General features: G+C 49.8%; 1 protein-coding gene across 1 annotated transcript in view; it reads left to right on the top strand.

The window, feature by feature from the left end:
- Znf592 (zinc finger protein 592) overlaps nucleotides 1–16,671 on the top strand; it is a 37,097-nt gene that overhangs the window by 2,651 nt on the left and 17,775 nt on the right. Inside the window, exon 2 of the mRNA XM_005381492.2 lies at nucleotides 10,606–12,851. Coding sequence (XP_005381549.1) covers nucleotides 10,626–12,851 — 2,226 coding nt within the window. The 5' untranslated portion in view covers nucleotides 10,606–10,625. The remainder of the gene's footprint in view (nucleotides 1–10,605; nucleotides 12,852–16,671) is intronic.

The raw sequence follows: 16,671 nt of genomic DNA, 5'->3' as shown, positions 1-16,671 counted from the left end.
GGGGAACATGAGGGCGTAGAGGCTGGGAGGGAGCTAACCCCGCACCAGTCCTTTCCTGCACCAGCTCATAACTCTGTGCCTTTCTTAGGCCACTACTGAGACCTCAGCACTCACAGTGTGCTTCTTGCCAGTGTTGCGGCAAAGCTGTCCCTGGGGGAGCCGTCAGGATGGTCATCTGCTCATGGCAGACACATTTGGCAGCCTCAGAGCAGCAGACGTGCTGCTAGCAGAAGTGGGGAGAGCGATCCTGCTGAGGGGCTGCTTCTTCTTGGGTGGAGGTCTGGTTCTCAGCAGATCTGAGACTCTTGGCTTCTGCCTTAGATTTGGGGGTCCCCATGATCCAGAGGTGATGATTTTATAAGCTCCAGTGCAAGGGCTGCGCCCAGGATGGCCTGTGAGCGAGCGGGGCCTGTCCCCTTCTTTCAGGTCTGGTCTCTTTCCCACAGTGGAGCGTCCCAGTAGTGCTGAGGTCTGCATGCCAGCAAGGCCTAGGGAGCAGGCATGGAGGATGAGGTGCTGTTTTTATCTCTGACTCAGCTGCATAGACGTTCGTTGCTGCCTGTTTCTGTTTGGTTTCTGCTGCTCCCTCAGCTTCATCAGTCCTGTATGAGTCTGCTCCTTCCAGCTGTCTTTGCCTTTAACATGACAGTGTTTTTGAGGTGTAATTCACATGCCCATGTGAAGTGTGTGATCAGGGGTTTTTAATTGCTCGCAGGCTTGTTTTCCCTCTCCTGAAGAACACCATGGTTCCCGTAATGTGCCTTCTCTCTCTACTAGTGTAGAACTGATTCCACCCTTAACATGAACCAGAAGATGTCTTCCACTGATACAATAATTAAATTTAATCAGCTCTTGCCAGGCTTAAGAGGCTGAGATAGGAGGATCTCTGCAAGTTTGAGGCCAGCTTGAGCTACATAGTGAATTCAAGGCCAGCCTAAACTTCATAGCAAGACCCTGTATCAACAAAACAAAACAAAACACCCCAGAACAAAATAATAATCAGCCCCTGAAGGGGCCCAAGATTTATAGACAAGGACTACATTAGTCTCTTCCCACTAATGAGGCCCCCTCACTCCCAAAGGTCTCGTTATAAAAAGTTTTAAGGTGTTGGGAGTTGTAGGCCAGTGGTAGAGTGTGTGTTTAACAACACATGGCCCTGGGCTCAACCTGTAGCACACACATATGTGCACACACAGACGCATGCATGCACACAGACGCTTGCATGCACACACAGCTTTGTTTTCTTTTTCTTTTTTTCTTTTTTTTTGTTCGTCTTTTTGAGACATGGTCTTTCTATGTAGTCCAGGCTGGCTTTGAGCTCACTGTTTGCCAAGGCTGGCCTTGAACTCACAGTGATCCTCCTGCCCCAGTCTCCTGAGTGCTGGGATTACAGCACTGGTAATCATCCAATGATTAGGTAGTAGGTAATCTCCCTAAGTTGCTAAATTGCCCAGGGTGGGCTTGAACTTGTGATTACACACACTGGTGTGTGCCACCATGCTTGGCCACACACAGTTTTGAAAGCTAAACACAAACCAGTAAACCTGCTGGAGAATCTGTGACTGCCCTTGAATGATTTTAGCTCTTTCATATTGTGTTTTTTGTTGTTGTTGTTGTTTTGATTTTTAGATAATTTTAAACTTACTTTGTAGCCCAGCCTGGCCTGGAACTCAGTGCAAGCCTCCCGCCTCAGCCTCTGGGATTGATTGCTAGAATTACAGTCGTGTGCCACCACACCTGGCAGCTCAGTCCCACCCTGTTGGTGGGTTAGCCTCCAGTAAACACAATGCCGCTTACACATAGACACTTACATGTAGACGGTAAAGAAATGAACAGTGATTTGTATCAGCGGTGCTAAGTGCTGTAAAGAGAAGCAGTAGAGTGAAAGGACCAAGCTTGGGCTTGGCATCTCCCATGCAAGAGCACCTGGCATCGGGACAGGATTGTAGGCCTGGTGGGCATGTGAAAGTGTCCCCTAGAGGTCTGGGGCCAGAGCCACCATGCACTGGGGACAGTAGGGTTCTGCCGGGCTGCGCCAGCTGTGAGAGCCTGGCTCTGCCTCAGGATGCTGCGGCTGCAGTGGGTTTTGGTGTAGGACGGTCTGATGCAGGGTTCAGAGCAGTTTGGCCGCTGTGTTGATCCTGACTGCAGGGGCGGGGGAGGCAGTGAGAGACCAGCCCCAGTGCTGGGGTAGGGGTAGGGGTGGGGAAGGTGGCTGGTGTGGGGTCTTCCAAAGGTGTGGAGACAGCATTTGCTTGTGGATTGGATGAAGGCTGTGCCCCAAAGGGAGGCTGTGGTCTAAGCAGCTGGAAGGATGGAGGTGTCACTTACCGAAGTGGGGATGCTGGCAAGCAGGAACCAAGGGCCAGATGTTAGACACATGGAGTGCAGATTTCTGGTAGGCGTCGAGTGGAGAGCCAGCCTAGAAATCGCAGTGAATGACTCAGTGAGTGCCTGCTGATGCGCTGTACCGGAAAGGCCATAGTGGAGATAGAAAACTGTGCTGTGGGAAGAATGGAGCGGCAGGAGCTCGAGGGAGTGGAGGGCAGTGTCTTTAAATCCTGAGCCTTCCGTGAGCCTTGGGGACCCTGGCATGGGGTCACCTCGGAGTAGGGCCTGGCCCTCCAGGCTATATCCTCAGTAAGCCCAGCTGTGCGTTGTGGCGTTTGGTGACTGGTGATTGCGCTGCCTCCTCTCTGAGCCCTGAGTCTCCAATTGGAGAATGAAGAGATCAGACCAGGTCAGTGGCTAGAAGCATCTGGTCAGCTTTCATACCAAAGAGTGGTGGTCTGGGCCAAATGGACATTGGTAGTGGAGTCACTCCCATGGTGCTCCTTGCGGCCAGGCCAGTGGCAGTCTGCTGGCAGCATTGGAAGGCTGGTAGACCAGAGCATTTATTTCTGTTTTCTTATTTTTGGTTTTTGGTGTTGGAATTTTTTTTTTTTTTTTTTTTGACAGGGTCTTACTATGCAGTTCAGCCTGGCTTTGAACTCAGTATGTAGCTCAGGCTGACCTCAAACACATAGCAATCCTCCTGCTCCAGCCTCCCAAATGCTAGGATCACAGCCTCCCAAGTGCTGGGACCACAGTCTCCCAAGAGCTGAGATCACAGACTCCCAAGTGCTTGGATAGTATACTACCATCCTCAGCTTGGACCAGATAATTTCTGAGATCCCTTTTGGCCCTGACATGCTGTGAATTCCTGCCATGGGATTCGGTTCCTGGGAGATGGGCGCTGTGCTTGGGGTGGTGGAGAGAGACCCCTGGGCAGGGTAGGTGAGGGTAGCTGCCTCAGGGATGGTCTGGAGGCCACAGAAGCAGCTTTGGCTCCCTGCTCCTGGTTCCTGGAAATGTCAGTGAGAGACCTGACCCTAGCAGTGGAGCAGGCCCCAGAGCCGTGGGGAGCATTGAAGACTCATGATCTCTGCACTGGTGAAGGGCTGCCGTGGAAGGAGCCAGATGTCAGAGGAAGAGGACAGGAGGAGGAGGGAAGAGGACTGTTTCCGGCAGGGGCCTGGGCCTGCAGCTGGGATGAGGAGAGCTTAGTGTTCCCGGCCAGGCCGGGCCGCTTCTCCCACTGGGGACACATCAGACTCTGACTCACAGGCACGAGAGCCAGAGCTGCCAGTGTGTTATGGCAGGTGGCGGAGACCAGGCCAGCGTGGAGGGCTCTGCAGCTGCACGGCTAGAGCTCTGTCCCTAAGGTGACAGCAACTTGGAGCAGGGACTTCTCTGATCTGTGGTTGATAGCGACCATGGCAGAGCGCATTGGAGAGAAAAAGACAAGTGAAAGGTTTGGCCTTTTTGTTTTATTTTGGTTTTGGTTTTTTTGAGGTTGGGTCTCACCATGTAATCCAGACAGCCTTGAGCTCTCAGTCCTCCTGCCTCAGCCTCCCAAGTGCTGGAACTAAAGATGTGTGCCACAATGCCCACTCTCATTGTTTCATATTTTGTTAATGGTGTGAACACCAGATGCCCCACAGCATGAATGCTGTCTACTGTCTCAGATTATAGTAAGTCCCTGACTTAACAAGTTCCATTCCAGGAGAATTGTTTGTAAGTGAATTCATAAGCCAACAAAGTGAGGCTTATACATTATACCTGTGAAAGTTCCCACACAAATGTTCATCAGTTGGGGACTTATTGTAGCTGTGACTTGGGGTCACCTGACCTGTCAGCAGCCTGGATGTGTATTGAGGGGTGTGTGATAAGTGTGTTGTAGGCATCTGCTTGTCCACCTGGGAAGTAATGTTTATGTAGGAACCATTAGTTCTAGGTTAATTTGCCCAGACATCACAGCCCAGCCTGCTTAAGGACTTGAGTTCCTTGAGTTAGTTTAATTTTCTTTCTTTTTTTTTTTTTTTTTTGGATAGGGCTGGCCTTGAACTCACTATGTAGTCTAGGCTGCAGTTTTCCTGCCTCAGCCTCCTAAGTGCTGAGATCACAGGTTAATTTAATTGTACATATTAAACTAAGGCCTGCCCAGGTCTTCCTCAAGTAATTAATGACTGCGTAGGAGAAAAGCTGGGTCCAGTGGTTCACAGTTCCTTGTTGTTTAAGCTCTAGTCAGGGGCTTTTTTCCTATCTCTCTTGACCTGTGGAGTTTTCCCGGGCTCCCGTCAGCACCACCCTTGAAGCAGTGTCTCCTTCTGGTCAGTGTCCCTGCTGGGTCTCAGGAACAGCAGTGCTCTGTCACTCTGCTTTCCCTTTTGGGTACAGAGGAAGTTCCTCTCCTCCACTTCTGCTTTGAAACAGCTCCCTCTCCCTGTCCCATCTCTCCCTTCTTCCTGTCTATCCCTCCATCTCTGTCTCTCCCCTCCATTTCCCTGTTTGTCATTTAACTCTATTCTATTCTTTCCTTTCCTCCCCTTTTCATTCTGGTAAGGGAACTGAACCCAGGGCCTTTACACTGAGCTACATTCCCAGCTCTTTATTTGAGATAGGGTCTCACTAAGTTGCTAATTTGCCACAGGCTGCCTCAGCCTCCCTGGTGCTGGGTTACAGACATGCACCAACACACCTGGCTTTTTTTGGGAAACAGGGTCTTGCTGTGTAGTTAAGGCTGGCCTTGAACTCACAGTGTAGTACAGGCTAGTCTCAAACTCACAGCAATCCTCCTGCCTCAGCCTCCCAAGTGCTGGGATTACAGGCTTGCACCACCACACCCGGAACTTGCAACTTTTTTAAGACCAATGTCTCTTAGTTGTTTTCTTTTAAGCCTGGACAGTCTGTTGTTCATGATACTTCTCCATTTTGCCCACTCTTCTGTCAGGATGGATAATAGCATCCTGACCATTCTCCTCCTGTAGGCAAAGCCCCCTTTCATCTCCTGTAAGATCTTTGCTTCTGTCCCGTGGGTGGGATGGGCTTCCCAGCAAAGAGGAAACGGGACTTAGAAGCAGGGTTTAGAGTAAGGTCACTCAGGTCTTCGCTAATATTTCTGAGCATATGGATGTATAACTCCTGCTCTTGGGGAATGGTCTGAGAAGACTGGGATCAAGGTCGGGTAAGCTTGTGTGACATGTCCATTGGCAGCTGTGCTGAGCCCTCAGAAAGTTGCTGCAAGGTAGCCTGGAAAAAAGTTCTGTAGCCCTGAAAGAGCCGAATGCCCCAAACTCTGACAAGTGGTGGTGAAAAATCACCGTAATTTTTGTGTTTTTGTTTGTTTGTTTTGTAGTCCAGACTGGCCTTGAGCTCACAATGATCCTCCTGCCTAGCCTCCCAAGTGCTGTGATAACAGGGTGTGCAGCACCATGTCTAGTTTAAAAGTTTTTAAAACATGATCAGTTTGATAAGCCAGAAATGGTTTCTATTTACTGTATTTATTTATTTATTGGGTGTGGGTTTTTTTTTTTTTTTTTTTTTTTTTCTTTTTGAGACAGGGTCTCGCTATGCAGTTCAAGCTGGACTTGAGCTCACTTTGTAGCCCAGGGTGGTCTTGAACTTGCAGTCATCCTTCTGTCTCAGCCTCCCAAGTGCTGGGATTATAGGCCTGTGCCACCACGCCTGGCCTATTGGCTGTTTTTAAGAACAGTCTCCCTATGTAGTACTACAGACTGGCCTTAGGCTTACTCTTTAGGCCAGCATGGCCTCAAATTTGAGGTGATCTTCCTTTCCTCAGCATCCTGAGTGCTGGGATTACAGGTGTGCATCACCATGTCTGGTTTTCGTTGTTAATATTTGACATTTCTCTAATATCTTGTGAGAAGTGTATTTTGTATGTCTCTAATATCCTGCAACTTTTAAAATATATTGATCATCTTTATGTTTCTCCTTTGGATTACCTGCTTACCTTAGGTTACCTTGCTTATCTTTTACTTATCGCTCTGTGAGTTCTGTTGTGTTCTGTTTTGTTTTAAGACAGGGTCTCACTGTGTAGTTCAAGCTGGCCTTGTTCACTGTGTAGCCCAGGCTGGCCTCAAACTCACAGTGATCCTCCTGCCTCAGCCTCCCAAATGCTGGGATTATAGATGTGCACCACCACACCCAGCTGTGAGTTATTTTTATATATAAGATATTAATGATAGTAACTCTATGTTGCAGATACTCTTTTTGCTTTGTTGCTTACATGAGTAGAGCTTTTTGTTGGTTGTTCTTTCTTTTACAGCTTGTTTTGCTTTTATAATAGTGTAGTTTCATTCATTTCTATTTTCTACTTAATAAGTGAGCCCCCAAGTCATTGTTGATTGTTCTTGGTTTTGGGTTCCCTTACCTGGGCTGAGGAGAAAACAGGTTGTGAACTTTTTTGTTTTTATTTTTGAGGCAGGGTCTCACTATGTAGTGAAGGTTGGCCTTGAACTCACTATGTAGCCCAGCCTGGCCTGGAACTCATGGCCATCCTCCTGCCTCAGCCTCCTAAGTGCAAGGATTACAGGCATGTGCTACCATGCCCTGTGTGAACTTTGATTTTTAAAAAGATTTTTTTTGTTCAATTGGTATATGTTTATGATATATAATAATTACATTCATTTGGGGAAATAGATCTCATTTTGATCATTTTTGATACCTACTTCCCCCCTCCAAGAAGTCTGTAAGGCTTCAGTTTTGTTATTAAAAACCTTAAGGAGGTTTTTTTCTGATACTGATCTGAGTGGCCACACCATTTGCTCACTGTGCTTTTCTAACTTAAGACACTTAATTCACCTCTGTCTGCTCTCAGCCAGTGCCAGAGCTGCTTCTGTGAGGAGAACCTGCTTTCTTTGATGGGACCGTCTGTCTCCATGTTGGGCTCTCAGCCAGTCTGTTACACCCTGTCCCACCTGCCTCTCCCTGCTCCTTCCAGGCACCGAGCTACTCTATCCTTCTTTATTCCTTTTTCTCCTAGACATTTTTTTGTCTTTTTGAGATAGGGTCTCCCTGTGCATTTTAGGCTGGCCTTGAACTCACTTTGTAGCCCAGGCTGGTCTCGAACTCACAACGATGGCCTTCTGAGTGCTGGGATTACAGGTGTGTGCCACCACATCCAGCTTTGCTTTCCCTTTTAAAAATTGCAAAAGCAATCTCTTAGCTTCCCCAAAACAGGTTTTTATTTTCTTCAATAAAACTTTATTTTATTTTAATTTTTATTTTAAAGATAAAAGAATGAAAACATCTTAACAAACATACATTTAGAAAATAACACAAAAACAATACAAGGCATATATTCCTATCACCAGACAAGGTGATAGGAAATTAACAGTGGTTGTTCTATTACATATTGATCTCTTCAAATTGGATACTCAGATAAACAAATATAGACATGTAAGATTGATCATACACTTACACATTAACTGCTCTTTTATTTATTTATTTTTTATTTTTGGTACTGGGAATCAAACTCAGGACCTTATACTTGCAGGGAGGCGCTTGTGCCACTGAGCTATATCCCTGGCCCTAACTGCTCTTTTAATAGAGCAATACAAGTCAGTAGTACCCACTATGTTACCATCATGTGTATACATATGTACATATTTTCCCTTCTTTTCTCTTTTCCCTTATCCCAGTTGCTCTTTGCTTTTGACCAGTTTCTTTTCCTTTCACAGTGCCTATTGTACCTCCTAGGTTTTAATTTTTTTTTTATTTTAAAGAGAGGGGAAAAAAACAAAAAAAAGATACACAAAAAGAAGCTTTGAAAAATAATCTAGCAATAATCTCACCACCTGCATAAGTTTTTTTCTTTAAATTGTGGATCAAATCCCTACTTAGTTTTATATTGTTATCAGGCTGACAATATTTTTATATTAATCTTTTTAAACTTAACATTATAAGTAATGTTCTATGTTGCTATATCAATTGCATAATTAGAATTTTTATTGGCTGCAATAGTCCCATCAAGTATTTACAAGTATTTAACCATCCCCTTCTCTTGGACATTTAGCTGTGTGTGTGTGTGTGTGTGTGTGTATCTTTATGCTGTTATTTTTTTCTTTTTCTTTTTTTGGTACCGGGAATCTGAACTCAGGACCTTGCACTTGCCAAGCAGATGCTGTGCTGCTGAGCTATATCCCTGGCCCTTCTTTTTCTTAAAGATGGGTTCTTGCTATGTTGCCCCTAAGTGGTCCTTCCCTACTGGGCATGGGGGACACACACCCTAAATCCTTTGGTGGCACACAGTCTCAGAAGCTGAGGTGGGAGAATTGTAAGTTTGAACCCAGTCTGGGTAATTTAGCAACTTAAGACTGTCTCAAAACTACATATACATACATACATACATAGGATTGGGGATGTAGCTCAGTATGAAGGCCCTGATTTCAATCCCTAGTCCCTAATCTTCAACCCTGCAAAAAAAGTGATCCTCCCTCCTGAGCTTCCCAAGAGCTGGAGTCCACGCAGGCACTGCTGTGTCTGGCTTCTTTGTGCTGCTTTAGTGCTTTTTTCCTTTGTTTGGTACTGGGAATCGAACTCAGGACCTTGCGCTTGCCAGGAAAGCGCTTGTGCCGCTGAGCTGTATCCCTAGCCCTAATGCTTTAGCATTATAATTTTGTGTATGGCTTTTGGGACATTTTCTTTTTAGGATAAGTTCCTGGAAGTGGGTTTCCTGTCCTCTTGAGTTTGACGCTTTCCTGGCACTCCTGAGCAGCTACACTTCTTTCTAAAAGAGTTGTGCCAATGTGCTTGAATGGTGTCCAGCATTAATGTAGTGTAAGAAATGTGTAAGCCAGAAAGGGCCCTGGGTGGTGAACCAGGTGTAGGATTTAATGGCTGAACAAGGGGCGGAAATGGCAAAGATGCTCTTCCTTCCTCCCACAGGCTCGAGCCAGCCGGTTTCAAGCTGCATTTGTGTACGAGTGAGGTAGCTGGGGGGACGCTCTTCCCAGAGCTTGGCTCTCCTCACGGGCTGTGTAGTTCTGTAGCTTTGCTTTACTGGATTCTGAAGGAAGTGGGGGCATTAAGTTAAAGTAGCATGGTTGTTCTAGTTTTTGTGTATTACATTAAAGTAGAATTTAGTCTCCTCCCAAACTGTCACCTGGCCAGTTTGGTAACTGTGTGGTCCCTTGAGGGTCACCCTGCTCTTTGGGTTTATTCATCAACCAGTAACAATTTAGAGTAAAAAGTCAAGGAATAAAGTGTGTGTGCTGAGTGGAGAAAAAATTGCCTAGGTAGGAGATGATATATCAGGTGACATGTGTGAATCAGTTTTCTAAAGGATAGAAGCAAAAAAAAAGGGGGGGCTGGGGATTTAACTCAGCAGCACAGCGCTTGCATAGCAAGCGCAAAGTCGTGAGTTCGATTCCTGGTACCAGAAAAAAACAAAAACAAAAACAAACAAACAAAAAATAAAGGAGGGAAGCATTGAACAACACTTAAAAAGAGAGTGTGGCCAGGCATGGTGGTGCACATTTGTAATCCCAGCACTTGAGAGGCTGAGGCAGAAGGATCACTGTGAGTTTGATGCCAGCCTGGGCTACACAGCAAGACCCTGTCTAAAAACACCGAAAAAAGAAAAAAAGAGAAAATAGGGTGGGGCTGTGCGGCGGCCTGTTTGCTAGCCACAGTTCACCACAGAGGGTGCTAAGCCCAGATATTGGGCCATGTGGGACAGGTATGCCCAGTCTCATGGTCATGTAGTCAGCAGGGACTTGTAAGTACTGAGGTCCATGCCCTGCCAGGTAGGGTTGCCACTACATGTAAGTTTCTCTTTCCACCTCTCTCTCTATTTCCAGCATTTTAGAAACCTCTTAGGGTAAGACTCAGCATGTGACTTCCTGTCATAGAATGTGGAATTTTGTGTTTTTTTTGTTTTGTTTTGTTTTTCTTCCGGTACCAGGAATCAAACTCATGACCCTGTACTTGCTAAGTAGGCACTGTGCCGCTGAGCTAAATCCCCAGCCTGCTAGAATGAGGAATTTTGAAGCAGGGTGTGGTGGAGCATGCCTGTAATCCTAGCACTGGGGAAGCTGAGGCACGAGGACCCTTGCGAGTTTGAGGCCAGCCTGGACTACAAAGTGAGTTCCAGGCCAGCCTGAACTGCATAGGGAGACCCTGTCTCAAAAAGATAAAAAAAAAAAAAAAGTGGAATTCTGCATGGGTGTGGCTGCAGTGCGTGTGGGGCAGTGTAAAGGTGATGTCAGACAAGAGTCCAGTGTGGTCCTGGTGGTTGCTGATTGTGTCCTGTTTCTGTTACAGCCCTTGGTGAGCCTCCAGCCATGGGGGATATGAAAACCCCCGATTTTGATGACCTTCTTGCTGCCTTCGACATCCCAGACCCCACAAGCCTTGATGCCAAGGAGGCCATCCAGACGCCCAGCGAGGAGAATGAGAGCCCCCTCAAGCCCTCCAGCATGTGCCTGGATGAGAGTGTGTCCCTGTCTCACTCAGGATCCGCCCCGGATGTGCCGGCTGTGAGTGTCATCGTCAAGAACACAAGCCGCCAGGAGTCCTTCGAGGCAGAGAAAGACCACATCACCCCCAGCCTCCTTCACAATGGTTTCCGGGGCCCAGATCTGCCTCCGGATCCCCCCAACTGTGGGAAGTTTGACTCCACTTTCTTAAATGGAGATAGTGCCAGGAGTTTCTCTGGCAAGCTGGAGCCTCCCAAGTCCGAGCCATTACCCACCTTCAACCAGTTCAGCCCGATCTCTAGCCCAGAGCCTGAGGATCCCATCAAAGATAACGGGTTTGGGATAAAGCCCAAGCACTCAGACAGTTATTTCTCACCCCCTCCTGGGTGCGGGACTGTGGGGGGCCCAGTACTGGAGGCACTGACCAAGTTTCCAGTCCCAGAACTGCACATGTTTGATCACCTTTGTAAGAAAGAACCCAAGACTGAGCCCATGCCCTTGGAGAGCCAGGAGGAACACGCACGAGGTGGGCAGAAGGTGGCGGAGCCCCACAGAGAGCTGGATTCCAGCCGCTTCTTTGGGGAAGCTGTGGAGTTCAACAGCCACACTGGCCACAGTGTCGGTGAGCCCAAGAAGCCCGCCCCGGAGCTGGGGGCCTGCTCATCCGTGCCTCCCAGGCAGCGCCTCAAGCCGGCTCATTCCAGGTTGTCCTCGTGTGTTGCAGCCTTGGTGGCCTTGCAGGCCAGAAGGGTGGCCAGTGTCACCAAGGAGGATCAGCTTGGCCACACAAAGGATCCCTCAGGGGCCGCCAAAGAGGGTTCCAAAGGTAGCCCCAAAATGCCCAAGTCACCAAAGAGTCCCCGAAGCCCCCTGGAGGCCGCTCGGAAAAGCATTAAGCCATCGGACAGCCCACGGAGCATCTGCAGCGACGGCAGCAGCCGGGGCTCCCCGTCTGTGGCTGCCAGCTCCCCGCCAGCCATCCCCAAAGTCAGAATCAAAACCATAAAGACGTCGTCAGGGGAAATCAAACGGACCGTTACCAGGATCCTGCCAGACCCCGATGATCCAAGTAAGTCCCCTGTGGGGTCGCCTGTAGGGAGTGCCATTGCTGAGGCCTCAGGCGAGGTGCCAGGGGATGAGGGCGCAGCCCTGCCTGTGGAGGGGCACCTTTCGGAGGCAGGCACACGTTCAGGGAGCCCCCAGGGTGACAGGAAAGGGGACGAGAATGTGACAAAGGCTGGTGACTCTTCATCTCCCTGCAGCAGCTCTGTGCCCCAGGCCCCCAAGGGGACGGCCCAGGGCTCAAAGATGGGCAAAAAGCAACAGAATGCGGCCCCACAGGCCCCGGCCTCTGCCAGTCTGCTGCCCAAAGCCGTGCACCTGGCCAACCTCAACCTGGTCCCCCACAGCGTCGCCGCATCAGTGACGGCCAAATCCTCTGCACAGAGACAGAGCCAGCCCCAGCTCACGCAGATGTCGGTGCCCCTGGTGCACCAGGTGAAGAAGGCTTCCCCCCAGATTGTGGAGGTCTTCAACAAGGTCCTGCACAGCTCCAACCCCGTGCCCCTCTACGCACCCAATCTGAGCCCGCCCGCGGACAGCAGCATCCACGTGCCAGCCAGTGGCTATTGCTGCCTGGAGTGCGGGGACGCATTCGCCTTAGAGAAGAGCCTGAGCCAGCACTACAGCCGGCGCAGCGTCCACATTGAGGCGCTGTGCACGCTCTGCTCGCAGACGTTGCTCTTCTTCAACAAGTGCAGCCTTCTCCGGCACGCCCGCGACCACAAGAGCAAGGGGCTCGTCATGCAGTGCTCACAGCTGCTTGTGAAGCCCATCGCCGCTGACCAGATGTTCGTGTCAGTGCCTGCGAGCACCCCCGCCCCAGCGGTGGCCTCAGCCCCCTCCTCATCGCCCAAACATGGTGCCACCTCAGGCAACGGCAGCCCCCCGCCCCCAGCTTTTCCGCTCTACCCAGACCCTGTAAGGCTCATTCGGTACGGAACCAAATGTCCTGAATGTCACAAGCAGATGCGGGACTACATGGTCCTGGCTGCACATTTCCAGAGGACGTCGGAGGAAACCGAGGGGCTGGTAAGCAGGCCCTGGCTCCAAGGGGTTCCAGATGCGGGAGCATTGGTGGGGTCGAGATGTCTCACAAGAAGACTTCGGTTCACCTGGACGCAGCACTGGTGTTTACTGGGGGACAAGTCCGGCTCTTAACGAGGGGAGACCATGAAGATGTGAATGGGTTGTAACCGCCCTGCGGTCCACTCCGCCCCCAGCCTCTGGGCAGCGGGCCTGTCGTCAGGCCTGGGTGGGGCCTTGGCTGGATCACCGCCTAGGGGGTTGGCAGGTGTCAGCAACTGACCTGGCTTGTCCCCAGAGAACCTGGGACCTGGGTGGGTGAGTCACTGTCTCTGTGCCTCACTCTGTTCCTTTGAGGACTGTGTCTTTACTAAGATGTTCTGCCCTGCCATGGCCACACTGTTTTGCAGAGTCCCCTTGGGGACACTTCGGCAGGGCCAGCAGCAGGACTGGAGTGGGAGGAAGGAGGATGCAGGTAGAGGGTGTGTGGGTGCTGTGGCCTCCTCCTCTTCTCTGGATTTGTGCCACTGCTTGTGCCAATTCTTGGTTATGCTTGCTGAACTCTTTGTTTTAAGGGGCACTCTGCACTGGTGGCTGTCTGCAGTAGTAGGTCCCATCAAAGAGGTGGTTTCCCAACATGCTCCCTCACCTGCCCCCTGCAGCCAGGGCTGAGAGGCTTGGGAGGGGAGCAGGTCACTCTGTGAACCTCAGTTCATCCGGGACCATGCTGGTGTTGGTGCCAACAGGCTGCATACATTTTCCCAGTGCCTGCTGTGCCCTGCGCCCTGTGCTGTTCAAGGGATGCCACCTCCCTCTGGGAGTGCTCAGCAGCTCAGCGAGGACAGCTGCCACCACCCAACAGCTGCAGTGGGGGACAGACTGAGATTGAGGCTAAAACAGATGACGAACCTCAGAGGCACTCATTCATGGTGACTGCAAGTGCAGGGACAGTGGCACGGGAGGTGACATTTCAGCGGGCCCCAGGAGGTCGAGTTTGGAGGAGGGGAGGAACGGGTGTGCAGGCGCAGGGAGCAAAGGTTTGAGCTTAGGCAGTGTGGGCTGCGGAGTGGGGGAGAGGCTGTGGGACAGTGCTAAGGAGAGGCAGCTCCAGCCTGGTAGATCTCCGGGTTTCTTGGAGTCTAGGGTGCCACAGAGTCACTCTGTGGCCTCTCATCCTCTGGTTTCCTGTTGGTGTTTTCCTGCCATGGAGTCAGATGAGAGTGTCCTGGCCGCCGTTCCCTGGGCCTGTGGGTGCGCCACAGCATATGTCCTCAGTGGGGCTGGAGTCCTTTTTGATCCTGTGATGAGGACCTGGGGTGGCAGCAGAGGCGGAAGCCTTTGGTTTTCTACCCTGCATCTTAGCGTCTTCTGAAGTCTGTGTAGGCAGAGGTCAGGGTTTGGGCGCCCAGGTCAGCACTCTCATCACCCACCTTTGGTGTTCTCCCCTCAGGCCAGACTGGGAGTGTGGCAGAGGCTGGTGGGCTCTCAGCCCCTGGAGTCCTGCATGCATACGCCCCCTTGCCATGGAGCCGGCCTGGGCTCAGCAAGGGGCTGAGGCTTGAGCTCTGGGATCTCAAACTGACCTCTGTGGCCATTGGGCTTCTGGGTTTCTTTGTGACAGTGCCAGGCTTCAGGCCAGTGTCCAGGCAAGGAATGCTTAGATGGGGTGAGGTGGGCTCCCCACCGACACAGGCTGCAGTATGGCAGCTTGGGTTTCTGTCACCTGTCTGGACAGCTGTCTGCTGTCCATCTGCCTCCCTTCCAGTGGAGCCTTCTTATCCTCCCCCATGGTCCCAGGCACCTTGGAAGGAGGAGGTCCGCACAGAGGAACTTTTTTCCTTTTCTTTCTTGTTCTATTGTCATTATCACACTTACTAAAAGGAATCACAATTCCTTAGTATTACCTAAGGCAAGTCCACACTTCTGCAGTTATGTAGGGAAAAGAAGTCTTCTTATAGCAGTATGAGGACCTGGTTAAAAAATTTGTTTTACATTTGGGCTTTTTTTTTGCTAATTATTTTGTAATGCTGGGGATGAAAGCTAGGGCATTGCACACACTAGACAAGTGCTGTGCCATTGAACTACACCCTAGCAGGGCCTTATTTGAAATCAGCTTCCAAACACAGGCCACTGTGTTTCTGTTAGCTCTCAGTCACTTGGTCTGTGGCCCCGCCTTCCCACCCCACCCGCTGTGGCCTGGTTGAAGAAACTAAGTATGTGTCCTGAGAATTTTCCAGGATAGTCCTGAGGGTCACTTCCTCGTACAGGTAATTTTTCTTCAGTGCACCATATTTTGTCCCCCAACAAAAATTTAGCAAGAATGATTTTTTTGTTTTTGTTTTTGTTTTTCTTCCGGTACTAGGAATTGAACTCATGACCTTGCGCTTGCCAGGCAGGCGCTGTGCCACTGAGCTAAATCCCCAGCCCCAGCAAGAATGATTTGATTAGGAGCTGAGGGTGTAGCTCAGTGGTAGAGAGCTTGCCCAGCACATACTGGGCCTTGGGTCCCATCCCCAGCCCGAAAACAGGATAAAGTTGCATACAGCCTTGCCTTCTCTCCTGTCCCTCCCCTCCGCTCTCCCTCCCCTTCCTTCTCTTTTTTTTTTCTCCCCCACCCCTTCTCCTCTTCTCTTCTTTTCCTTTCTTTCAGCAGTACTGAGGATGGAGCCAGGGCCCTTGCACTGAGCTGCACTGAGGCAGCATTATGACAGGGAGGCTGGGCTCTGGGGCAAGAGCTGTCACGGAGAGCCATCAGACCACTGAGACCCAGCAGTGGGAGGAGGACACAGAGACCCGGCTGGGCCTGTGGCCGCTGTCCTTGTGCTCCTGCAATGGCCCACTGTGCATGCAGGGTGGCTGGGGATATAGCTCAGCGGTACAAGTGCCTGCCTGGCAAGCACAAAGTCCTGGATTCGATTCCCAGAATCAAAAAAAAAAAAAAAAAAAAAGACAATGTTGCATGCAGGGTGTATTTTCTCACTTTTCTTTGACCACTGATGAGCACTTCTTTTCAGAACACTTTCTTTCTTCTTCATTTTAAAGCACTTCTTTCCTTCTTTCCAAGGAAGAAGAACAGCATCCCCAGCCCTTTTCTAGTTTTTATCTGGAGACAGGGTCTTGCTAAGTCGCTAAGTTGCCCAGGCTGGATTCAAACTTGTGATCATCTTGACTCGGATTCCCAGAGTGCTGGGAGTACAGGCGTGTGCCACTGTCCCAGCTGCATACAGTTTCAGTGTGGTCAGTGGAAGATAGGGACAAAAGAGAGGAAGGAAAGAGTGAGAGAGGAATGAATTTGATTAGATTCAGATGCAGTTTTAAAGATGAAGGGGTAATCCCAGCACTTGGGAGGCTGAGGCAGGAGGATCACTGCAAATTCAAGGCCAGCCTGGGCTACATAGTGGAGCCCTGTCTCAAAAAACCAAGAAAGAAAAGAAAAGAGATAGAAAGGCAAGCAGGCAGGTTGTTTTTTTCTTTTTCATGGTTGTAGGAGACACGGATGCCTGATTATCTTTTAACAATGCTAACTTGGGCCGGGGATGTAGCTCAGCGGCATAAGAGCTTGCCTGGCAAGCCTGAGGTCATGAGTTTGATTCTCGGTACCAAAAAAAAGATGCTAACTTGATTATTGAGTTTGGGTGGTGATATTCTGATCCTTTAATTATAAAGTCAATCAAACGCAGGGAATACTGAGCTATATTTCTGGCCTTTTAAATTAAAAAAAAAATTGTATTTTGGAGACAAGGTCTTACTATGTACTTCAGGCTAGCCTTGAACTCACTATGTGGTCTAGGCTGGCCTTGAACTCATGGTGGTCATCCTGCCTCAG

The sequence above is a fragment of the Chinchilla lanigera genome, unplaced genomic scaffold (assembly GCF_000276665.1).
Source record: "Chinchilla lanigera isolate Chin_1 unplaced genomic scaffold, ChiLan1.0 scaffold00015, whole genome shotgun sequence".
Taxonomy (NCBI): domain Eukaryota; kingdom Metazoa; phylum Chordata; class Mammalia; order Rodentia; family Chinchillidae; genus Chinchilla; species Chinchilla lanigera.
The sequence above is the reverse complement of the archived record's forward strand: the minus strand, read 5'-3'. Positions and strand labels throughout refer to the sequence as shown.